The following is a 12,383-nucleotide window of genomic DNA, read 5'->3' on the forward strand; positions in this document are numbered from 1 at the left end:
TTACCAGTTTTACACTGAGCCCCACACTTTCATGTCATGATGCTTAGTGAGTTGGCACCATGAGTAGTAGGGGTATTCCAAGAAGCCATCCCTATATCAGAATTCCTTGCAAAAACTCCACTATACACAGAAGTGACAAAGAATCACCTATATAGTCAAATAGCCTACTAACCCCGAACTAAACATATCCCCAACTCAACCTCCCCTTAGTCACATCCCCAAAATGCTCATGGCCACTCCAATATCACGCTAACACAAAGGGGAGGTCTAACAGAAGAGTCATCGAAGTAGAAATGGACAATGGTCTTGAAGGGCTGTGGTTAAATTTTTTTTACTTTTTCAAATTGTACAAAAACACATGACCATGTAAACACACTGCTGATACTCCTTCTAGAGTCTTAGAAGGTCAATGCAAATGAGGAGCTCTGAAACTTAAGCTTCATTAACTTCACAGGAAATCTGTCTCTGGCCCTCGAAGACTTCACACTTAGTAAAATATTTTTTAAAAAAAGAAAAAAAAAGAATAAAGGTTACTAACATAAGGGCTTTTGACTGAAAGAAGAGAGGCAGAGTTGAAAAAGGCAGAATAAGTGTATTTTCTTTTATTTTTAGCAATGAAATTATGAATGTGCCCTGGAAAGCAGTCTTGAGTATCTGTCACCGGGATTTGTATAAATCACTGTTGACAACACAACGTGCTTTCATATTATATTGCTGCTATTCTTCATTTTCAATGTAATCAAAATTCAATTGCATTTGTTTGACCTTAAACAGATCTTATTAAGCAGTGGTGAACTTTGGGAAGATGCAGTGGAAATAGTCATCTTATATATGACTGTGATGCAAACAGGCTGTTTTGGGAAGCAAGAATGTATTTGCAAATATCAAAGCAGAATCTAGTTTTATAGTTATGCATGGATATGTTGGCAGAGACAAATATTCACCTACAATAGTTTACTAGACAGAGAGTTGAGGGTTTTGGAAAATACTTTAGCTGTCAGTAGACAATAAATACCTAAGTCACTTGGCAAAAAATTACATGAACTAGTTTCCAAATGGTTAAAACAGCTTTACTGCAATTAGCAGACACTACTATATAATTAGTAAGGTTCAGCTTCTGTTCTGGCCCTCAACACCAGCCCCACCTTAGATCAAGTGGAGGAGGTTTAATTAGTTTCATTTGAGGATAAATCAAACGCATGTGTCATACTTATTACTCATTGAAATTAAGCGACTCATTTTTAAAGCGTTAGCACTGAGGTTGCAGAGCTACTTTTGCTATTCTCTTTCCTAATCAACAAACTGCAAAATATGCCTTTAACTTTTGCATAGATATGATTAGGGGAAAATATTTTTATATAAATTTGAATATTTTGAAGATAAATACATAAAATAATTACCTGTCATCTCTCAGCTTTTCCAACTTGGCTCTTTCCCCAAAGATCATTAAAGGCAACTGTATCCCTGTTCGGGGATGTTGCTGGGAAGAAGCAATGTGGGAGCCTCTAAGACTGGAGTTATGCCACGGTAGATGGTGAATACAAAACAAAAAACAAAACAAAACAAAAAAACTCTACCTTTGGAGCATGTGAAAATGGAAAGTTCCTATCTAAGTATTCACATGGATGTCAACAGTACAGAAAACTTAGGAGAAGGAATACATACCATGCAAATAAAACTTTTCTAGCCACAGCTATCAACATAGTCTTAGCTAATCAGAGTGTAGAGTCAAGAAATGAGAAATACTGCATTTTCCCTCACACAAATAGTAATGTGGATCCAAAGTTTACTCTCTGGCCAAGATGAATATAAAACTTAGACATGGAAAAAATCACCTACAGTTTCAGATTAGGAAGATAAGAATTGTCCACATATTAGCACCGCACTTCATAGGACTCTTGAATTAAGGAAATGTATCAGACTTCATAGAGAGTAATGATGGGCTAATCAGCCAATTTTGGGTAATAAAAACAAGGCAAACTGAAACCAATCTACTCAAGATCTTATGAGAAATCAGAATTTTAGATAAGAATACTGCAGAGATAAAGTATAAATTCTGTATTTCACTAAAGAGCCAAGACTATTTTGAAATCTCTGAAAAATAAATGGTAAAAATTAATGTTTAGATCAAGAATAGTTAAAAAGTAGAGCTGTCACAAGTATCTGATCTGGAGACACAAAATATTGTAGTTCCAATGTAATCATTCATGCCCTTAAAAATATAATGAGCTTCTGATAATTAGAAAGAATCCATCATGTCCCTAATTTTGAATTTTGTGCTAAATCTGATGTCCAGTTGGACAAAGCTTTCATTATAATGTAAACATCTGCTCCTGGTAGTATGTCAAAAAAATGTATTGCATGTGAATCTCAACTAGTCATAGGAAAACCATTCTGGTATTGATGCAAGCTGATCAAATTCCAAAGGGGCATTAACTTCCCGCTATTACTGTAATGAACATTGCATAAAAGCAAAATTACAGAGAACCTCCAGCAAATAGAATTACCACCAATATAAAGTTGTTTTAATGATAAAATAACATTAAAATGATAAGTATATTACACAAATGAGAATACAACTCAGCTAAAATGACACATCCAATACTGACTCATTAAGGCCTGGCAGTAAAAATAAACATGTTTAAGAGTAAGTAATTCAGGCCGGGTGTGGTGGCTCATGCCTGTAATCCCAACACTGTGGGAGGTCGAGGCGGGAGGATCACCTGAGGTCAGGAGTTCCAGGCCAGCCTGGCCAACATGGTGAAACCCCATTTCTACTAAAAATACAAAAAATTACCCAGGAATGGTGACGTGCACCTGTAGTCCCAGCTACTTGGGAGGCTGAGGCACAAGAATCGCTTGAACCCAGGAGCCAGAGGTTACAGTGAGCTGAGATGGTGCCACTGCACTCCAGCCTGGGCGATAGAGTGAGATTCTGTCTTTAAAAAAAAAAAAAAAAAAAAAAGTAAGCATAATATTTAAGCAAAAGCTTCTGTATGTTATTGTCAATACAGTAGGAATCCTCAAGCTTTTGGCATGAGATACTGTTAATTCTTTGGATCCTGAGATACAAGTTGGAGAGAAATAGGAAAAAAATATGTTCAAAAACTAAATAAAGCATGGGAAAGAGTACTGAAATTATATATACTACAATTAGGGCTGAGAATTGCGAAGAGTGACAAGGGAAAGGGGCGGGTAGGGGTGGTGGCAGGGGGTGGCCGAAAGGCTTAGAAATGGCAACTGGTATGGAGATATACTACGAAGTTCCAATCCACTAGTCAGAGACATCTACCTTAACAGAATACAACAGGCAGGAAGGCCTAGACCAACTCTTAGGACCATCCGCAAAACACATTATTAACTTCAACTGATAAGAATGGCATGCAAATAAATAGCAAGGATTTTTCTAGGTGATGGGTATAGGGTAGATCCTTGTACTATTAATAGTTTCTCCACCTTTGTGTATGTTTGAAATTTTTAATGAAAAGTAAGTCTTCTTTGACCAAGTGAGGCTTATCCTGGGAATGTATGGCTGGTTCAACATTTGAAAATCAATCAGTGTAATTCACCATCTTAACAGACTAAAGGAGAAAAACCATATGATCATCTCTATACACAGAAAAAGCACTTGACAAAATTCAACATCCATTCATGATGTTTAAAAAAACCCTCAGCAAACTAGTAATAGAAATAACTTCATTAATCTGACAAATAGCATCTACAAAACTCTACAACTAACACAATGCTAACAGTAAATGACTGAATGTTTCCCCCCACCATCATTCACTCTCACCACTCCTAATCAAAATTGTAATGAAGGTTTGATAATACAAGGGAAAAAATAAAAGATATACAGACTACAAAGGAAGAAATAAAACTATGTGACCAGGCGCGGTGGCTCACACCTGCAATCACAGCACTTTAAGAGGCCGAGGTGGACAGATCGCTCAAGGCCAGGAGTTCAAGGCCACCCTGGCCAACACGGCGAAACCCCAACTCTACTAAAAATACAAAAATTAGCCCGGTGTGGTGGCATGTGCCTGTAGTCCCAGCTACTTGGGTGGCTGAGGCATGAGAATCACTTGAACCCAGGAGGTGGAGGTTGCAGTGAGCCAACATTGTGCCACTGTACTCCAGCCTGGGTCACAGAGTGAGACTCTATCTTAAAACAAACAAGCAAACAAACAACAACAAGAAAAACTATTTATATACCTTGATGACATAATTACATAGAAAATCCCAAGAAATCTACAAAAAAGCTAGTAGGTTTGATAAGTCAGTTTAGCTAGGTTCCAGGATACAAAGTCAACATACAAAAACCTCATAATGAACAACTGAAATTAAACTTAAATTTAAAATTTTAAAAACAGTACCATGTATAACAGCATTCAAAAACATAAAGTACTTAAAAATAAATCTAACAAAATATGTACAGAAACTGCATGCTGAAAACTACAGATTGCTGATAAAAGAAATCAAGGAATACCAACATAAATAGACATATACTATGTGCATGGATTGGAAAACTCAATATTGTTAAGATGTTACTTCTGTCCAAATGGATCTGTAGAATAAACACAATCTCAATGAAAATCCCAGCAGATATTTTTATAGAAACTTACAAACTTTAGAATCCATACAAGATTCTAAAATTTATAAAAGATTTAGAATCCATATAAGATTCTAAAATTTATAAAAGATTTAGAATCCATATAAGATTCTAAAATTTATATGGAAAGGAAAAGGGCCTAGACTAACCAAAACAATTTTGAAAAAGAAGAAAGAGTTAAGGAATCACAGTATCTGATTTTAATGCTTATTTTAATACTTATTATAAAGCTACAATAACCAAAACTGTGTGGTATTGGCCAAAGGACAGACATACAGATCAATGGAACAGAATAGCGCAGAAAGAAATAAACCAATAAATATATGGTCAATTGATTTTCAACAAAGGTTCACAGGCAATTCAATGGAGAGAGAACAGACTTTTTAACAAATGATGCTGGGAAAAATGGATATTCATATCCGAAAAAAAAATTAACTTCAACCAGTATCTAACAATGTATACAAGTTAATTCAAAATGGATCATAGACCTAAACGTTAAACCTAAAATTATAAAGTCTTTAGAAAAAGACATAGGAGAAAAATCTTTGTGACCTTGAGTTAGGCCATGATTTCTTAGATATACTAAAGCATAAGGCATAAAAGGAAAAAAGGTGGATAAACTGGAATTCGTCAAAAATAAAAACTTCTGCTCTGCAAAAGACACTTTTTAAGAGACTGAAAAGACAAGCCACAGACTGGAAAAATGTATTTGTAGAACACATATCTGACAGAAGACTTATATTCAGAATATATAATCAAAATTCAGTAACAAGAAAACAAAGAAAACCCAACTAAAAATTTGGCCAAAGGGTTTAACACACATTTCACCAAAGAAGGTATACAAATGCCTAATAAGCACACGAAAAGATGCTCAACATCATTAGCCATTAAGGAAATGAGAATTAGTGACATAATATTACATACCCATTAGAATGTCTATAATTTAAAAGACTGACAATACAAATTGTTGGAGAGAATGTGGAGAAAATGGAACACTTTCAAAGTGGAACACAAACATTGCTGGTGGGAAGACAAAATGGTATTTCTACTGTGGTAAATCATTTGGCAGTATATCACTTACCAATGAGGACACCACATATGGGCTCTGTCACAACTATTCAACTCTGTGGTAGTGAAAAAAAGGGCTGTACACAATACGTAAATGAATGAGTGTGGCTGTGTTCCAATAAAACCTTACATCACTAAAACTTTACTTACAGACACAAAAATTTGAATTTCACATGCTTTTCAAAAGTTCCTAAATATTTTTTTTTTTCCAACCATGTAAAAATGTAAAAGGTATTCTTAGCTTATGAGCCATATGAAAGCAGTTGGCAAACTGGGTTTGACCTGCAGATCATCATTTTCCAATCCCTGCCATATATGCATGAAGTTTCTTATGATAACCATAGGTACTTCATGAAGTATTCAGAAGGCTTTTTTATAACCTGAACTACATCTTTAACCACAGTGTATCTAGAATGTTGTTGATGCTCAAGGAATGTTAAACAATAATAGCGTCTTCAACTTAAAGTCCAAGCGTCTGAAAAAAACAAACAGAAAAACCAATAATAGAGTCTTTCTTAGGCATATCATACAAGGTGTACTAATAATTTTGGCTGGGCATGGTGGCTTACACCTGTAATCCCCACACTCTGGGAGGCCCAGGTGGGAGGATCACTTGAGTCCAGGAGTTTGAGATCAGCCTGGGCAACATAGTGAGATCCCCATCGCTACAAAAAATAAATTAAAAAATTAGCTGGCATGCAGCTGGGCGCAGTGGCTTACGCTGTAATCCCAGCAGTTTGAGAGGCTGAGGCGGGTGAATGACCTGAGGTCGGGAGTTCGAGACCAGCCTGACCAACATGGAGAAACCCTGTCTCTACTAAAAATACAAAATTAGCTGTGCGTGGTGGCACATGCCTGTAATCCCAGCTACTCGGAAGGCTGAGGCAGGAGAATTGCTTGAACCCGGGAGGCGTAGGTTGTGCTGAGCTGAGATTGCGCCATTGTACTCCAGCCTGGGCAAGAAGAGCAAAACTCCACCTTAAAAAAAAAAATTAGCTGGCATGGTGGTGCACGCCTGTGGTCCTAGGTACTTGGGAGGCTGAGATGGGAGGATTGCTTGAGCCTGGGAAATCTAGGCTGCAGTGAGCTGTGATTTTGCTACTGCACTCCAGCCTGGGTGACAGAGCAAGATCCTGTCTGGAAAAAAAAAAAATTAAAAATAAAAACCAAAGTATACTAGTCATTCTCTAGACATTTTCTCTTCAATTTTTAATTGCAAAATAATCACCATGTTATAAAAGAAAAAGAAAACCTCAACCCATTGCCTGAGAACATATATTTTAGTTCAGTATGAGATTCAGAGTAATAAGCAGTATATAAATACTCATATACTTATAATATAAATCTGTAAATATACAACCACAATATCAAGATTCCATGTTCAGATGTTTTTAAATTGAAAATATATCTTTTTTCTTCAGAAGAGGAATTAATAGGTCAAAGAAAACTTATTTAGCTTCAAGATAAGAAAAACAATAGTTTTTATTGCCAAATGTGTCAGTGTCTCTGCTTCTAACTCAGTGTTAGAAGTAATTTCTAGTAGAATTCTCTTCAATGGCATTTGACTTCAGTTTCCAAAGAGTAACTTACCTTAATGTGATGCACGCCATTCACTTTTCCAATCTGCTGCTCAATGGTCCAAACACAGGAATTGCAAGTCATACCCTCAACAGAAATGGTAACAGAATTCACACCCATACTTCGATCCATTTTGATTTCCTCTTTACATTCCTGTTAGAAACAATAAACCCATTAATTTCAGCCATGCAAATAATCTTTCCTTAACTTTTCCCCCACCTCCCCAATTAAAAATATGCTATATTTTATATATGCTCAAGTGTCATGTTTAAAAAATTAAAATCTGCTAGTAATAAAATATGGTAAGCATTCTTCTTGCTTAGAAAAAAAATTCTCATTACCTTTGATGAAGTAAAGGAAAGTTGTTTCTATGGCTATGCTAACTAAAAATAAAAATTTCAATACTGTAATACAAGTAACTAGCTTTCATAGAGTGCTTTCCTGATTACTAAAGTTTCCTATACATAATCTCATTTAACATTTGTAAGTAGAAATTAAGAACTAACCAAAAATGCCCCAAATCCTTACAACAGCCAGCGACATCCCACATGATTTCCCATGCCTGTCCCCCTCGAATTTACCTGGCCTCCTCTTCTACCACTCACCAAACCCTTCTCTGTGCCAGTCATAATGGCCTCCTGGCTGTTACTCATGCAAGGATGACTCCTCACTCAAGGCCTTCGTTTTAGCTATTCTCTTGCTTTGGGACTTTCTTCTTCCAGATAACTGCTTGGCTAACTTCTTTGTCTGCAAGTCTTTGTTCGAATCTAACCTTAATGAGGACTATGCTGACCATCCTATTTAAAACTGCAACCTACATCCCTTCCACACAAACACACTCTGATTCCCCTTACCTCTGCTTTTTCTTTTGCTTTCATAGAACTTACCACCTGCTAACATACTCCATAATTTGCTGCTTTATTCTGTTTATTGCTTATTGTCTGCCTTCCTGTGGTGGTTTTAAAATATGCCCACAAATTCTTTGCTACTGCTTCCTTCAAGAGGTGGAATTTAATCCTTTCCCCTTCAGTGTGCCTGAACTTAATGACTTGTTTTTTGGTTTTTGTTGTTGTTCTGTTTTGTTTTTTTTTTTTGTCTTGTCTTGTTTTGTTTTGTTTTGAGACAGGGTCTCATTCTGTCTCACAGGCTGGAGTGCTGTGGCACGATAGCTCACTGCAACTTCCGCCTCCCAGATTGAAGTGATTCTCCTGCATCAGCCTCCCCAGTAGCTGGGATTACAGGCGCATGCCACCACATCCAGTTAATTTTTTGTATTTTAAGTAGAGACAAGGTTTCACCATGTTGACCAGGCTGGTCTCAAATGCCTGACCTCAAGTGATCCACCGGCCTCACTCTCCCAAAGTGCTGGGATTACAGGCATGAGCCACCACACCCAGCCTAATGACTTGTTTCTAATGAATAGACTAAGGTAGAAGTGACAAGGTGTAGCTTCCAAGACTAGGTCATAAAAAACATTGCAAGAGGAGAAAAAAGCATTGTGTTTTCCTTGTTGTCCTCTCTCCTGAATCATGAAATCTGGGGGAAGCCACCTACCATGCATGAAGACATACAAGCAGCCTTATGGAGAGGTTCATATGGCGAGGAACTGAGGCCTCATGTCAAAAACCAGCAAAGATCTAAGGCCTCCTGCCAATATCCAGGTAAGTGAACCACCTTGGAAACTGCTCCTTCAGACCCAAGTTAAGCCTTTAAACTACTGCATCCCTAGACACCACATCGACTAAAACTTCATGAGACACCCTGAGCCAGAACCACCCATCTAAGCTGCTCCCAAATTACTGAGTCATAGGAAGTCAGATAATAAATGTTTGTTGCTTTAAGCCACTAAATTTTGGGGTTATTTGTTACAATGCAATAATTAAGTAATACATTTCCCACTAGAATAAAAACTCCATTAAGATAGGACTGTTTTTTCACTGATATTAGGCTGAACCACCTAAAATCATCATAGTCAAACACTGGCAATTTCACATAAATCAATCTAATATATACCATGGAAACAGTGGTTCCTCTGATGAGGGGAAATGAGTGGTTAGGGAACAAGGGTGGGAAAAAGAATTTTCAGTGTATAACCTTTTGTACCTTTTACTTCAAATGGTATAAAACGTATTACTACATCATTTTAGTTTTGGTGAGCTCAGAGAAACTTTAACAGAAAATGCTGAACCATGCCAACTGCTACTAACAAAGCAAGATGATTAATGGACTCTTGTGACTTCTCCAACTAGTTTCTGTGGAGCTTTGAACAATTAGACCACCCAGTCTATGGTATTATGTTATAGAAGCCTGAACTAAGACATAAGCATTCTTTTTAAAATTGGGATATAATTCACATGCTTTAAAATTCAGCCTTTTAACCTACAGAATGGGAGAAAAAATTTTGCAATCTACCCATCTGACAGAGGTCTAACATCCAGAATCTACAAGGAACTTAAACAAACAAAAACCATCAAAAAGTGGGCAAAGGATATGAATAGACATTTCTCAAAAGAAGACATTTATGCAGCAAACAAACATATGAAACAAAGCTCAACATCACAGATCATCAGAGAAATGCAAATCAAAACCACATTGAGATACCATCTCACACCAGAGCAGCAATTATTAAAAAGTCAGGAAACAATAGATGCTGGCGAGGCTGTGGAGAAATAGGAATGCTTTTACACTGTTAGTGGGAATCTGAATTAGTTCAACTATTGTGGAAGACAGTATGGTGATTCCTCGAGGATCTAGAACCAGAAATACCATTTGACCCAGCAATCCCATTACTGGGTATATACCCAGAGGAATATAAATCATTCTACTATAAAGACACGTTCACACGTATGTTTATTGCAGCACTATTTACAATAGAAAAGACTTGGAACCAAACCAAATGCCCATCAATGATAGACTGGATAAAGAAAACGTGGTACATATACACCATGGAATACTATGCAGCCATAAAAATGAATGAGATCATGTCCTTTGCAGGCATATGAATGAAGCTGGAAACCATCATCCTCAGCAGACTAACACAGGAACAGAAAACCAAACACTGCGTGTTCTCACTCATAAGTGGGAGCTGAACAATGAGAACACATGGATGGACACAGGGAAGGGAACATCACACACTGGGCCTGTTGCTGGGTGGGGGTTGAGGGGAGGAAACTTAAAGGATGGGTCAATAGATGCAGCAAACCACCATAGCACACATAAACCTATGTAACAAACCTGCACATTCTGCACATCTATCCTGGTTTTTTTTAGAAGAAATGAAAAAAATTCAGCCTTTTAAGATACCCAATTCAGTACTTTTTAGTACATTCACAAGGATGTGCAACCCTAATGACTATGTAGTTGCAGAACATTTTCATTACTCCAAAAAGAAATCCCATGCCCAGTAGCAACACTCTCCATTCCTCTCTACTCACAGCCCTTGGCAAACACTAATTTATTTCCTATCTCTATGAATTTGCCTGTACGGTCATTTCGAATAAATGGATTCATTCAATATGTGCCCTTGTGTGTCTGGATGCTTTCACTTAGCATAATGTTTTCAAGGTACATTGATGTGTAAAATGTATCAGTATTCCATTCTTTTCACTTTCTTGATGGTGTCCATTGAATCACAAAAGCTTTTAATTTGTGAAGTCCAATTTATCTTTCTTCTTTTGTGTTTTTTGTGTCATATCTAAGAAACCATCGCCACATTCAAAGTTATGAACATTTACTGCTATGTTTTCTTCTAAGAGTTTTTGTAGTTTTGGCTCTCATATTTAGGACTTTAATCCATTTTGAGTTAATTGTTGTACATGGTGTATGGTAAGGATCTAACATACATTGTTTTACATGTAGATGTCCTGTTTTCCCAACATCAGTTTTAAAACATTCTTGAGATGTAGTTCACATATTACATAATTCACACATTTAAAGCGTAGAATTCAATAGTTGTTAGTATATTCACAGACATGTGCAACCATCACCACAGGCAATTTCAGAACATGTGAAATTCAGAACAACAATAACAACAACAAAACATACCCCTTGGCTATCAGTCATCACCTCCTCAGCCTTCTGTCCTAGGCAACCACTATTCTACTTTGTTTGTATAGATTTTCCTCTTCTGGACATTTCATATGAATGGAATCATGTAATATGTGGTCTTTCGTGACTGGCTCCTTTCATGTAGCATATGTTCAGTGTTCATTCATGTTACAGTACATATCAGTACATCATTCCTTTTTACGGCTGAATAATATTCCACTGCATAGATATACCATATTTTATCTATTTGTCAGTTGATGAACATTTGGGTTGTTTCCATCTTTTGGCTATTATGAATAATGCTGCTATAAACATTCATGTACAAACTTTTGTGTTTTCATTTCTCTTTGGTAATACCTAACAGTAGACTTGCTGGGTCATATAACTCTACGTTTAATTGTTTGAGGATCTGCCACACTGTTTTCCAAAGGGACTGTACCATTTATTCTCCCATCAGCAGTATATGAGGGCCCCAATTGTTCCACCTCCAATACCTATGATCTTTTTTATTCTACCCATCCTAGCAGGTGTGAAGCAGTATCTCATTGTGGTTTTGATTCACATTTCTCTGATTACTAATGATGACAAGCATCTTTTCATGTGCTTATTGGGTATTTGTATATATTTGAAGAAACGTCTATTCAAGCACTCTACCCAATTTTTAATAAGGTTGTTTTGTTGCTGTTGTTGAGTTGTAAGAGTTCTTTATATTCTTGGATATTAATCCCTTATCAGATATAAGACTTTCAAATAGTTTCTTCTATCCGGTTGGTTGTCTTTCATTCTTTTTTTTTTTTTTTGGAAATAAAATTTGCTTTTAACAAAAATTTATTTTGTACATTTTTAAAATTGCAATTTTCAGGACATGTAGGAAAAATATTTTTCCTAATACTGAAATAAGCATATCTTTGGTATAGAAATCACACCCTATGTGCAATCTTTAACTTAAAAAAAAAAGTCCAGCACTTTTACACTGTTGGTTGGAGTGTAAATTAGTTCAACCATTGTGGAAGACAGTGTGGTGATTCCTCAAGGATCTAGAACTAGAAGCAATCCCATTACTGGATATATACCCAAAGAA

General features: G+C 36.6%; 1 protein-coding gene across 6 annotated transcripts in view; it reads right to left on the minus strand.

The window, feature by feature from the left end:
* Window positions 1-12,383, minus strand: part of ATP7A (ATPase copper transporting alpha) — a 145,294-nt gene that overhangs the window by 73,243 nt on the left and 59,668 nt on the right. For 5 of the 6 annotated variants that reach the window (XM_031660425.1, XM_031660421.1, XM_031660423.1 and 2 more), the window contains one exon: window positions 7,268-7,408. In XM_031660425.1, coding sequence (XP_031516285.1) covers window positions 7,268-7,387 — 120 coding nt within the window. In that variant the 5' untranslated portion in view covers window positions 7,388-7,408. Of the gene's footprint in view, window positions 1-1,400; window positions 2,709-7,267; window positions 7,409-12,383 lie in introns of those variants that run through there. The other variant, XM_031660424.1, reaches the window with a different exon arrangement.

Source organism: Papio anubis, chromosome X, assembly GCF_008728515.1.
Source record: "Papio anubis isolate 15944 chromosome X, Panubis1.0, whole genome shotgun sequence".
Lineage (NCBI taxonomy): Eukaryota > Metazoa > Chordata > Mammalia > Primates > Cercopithecidae > Papio > Papio anubis.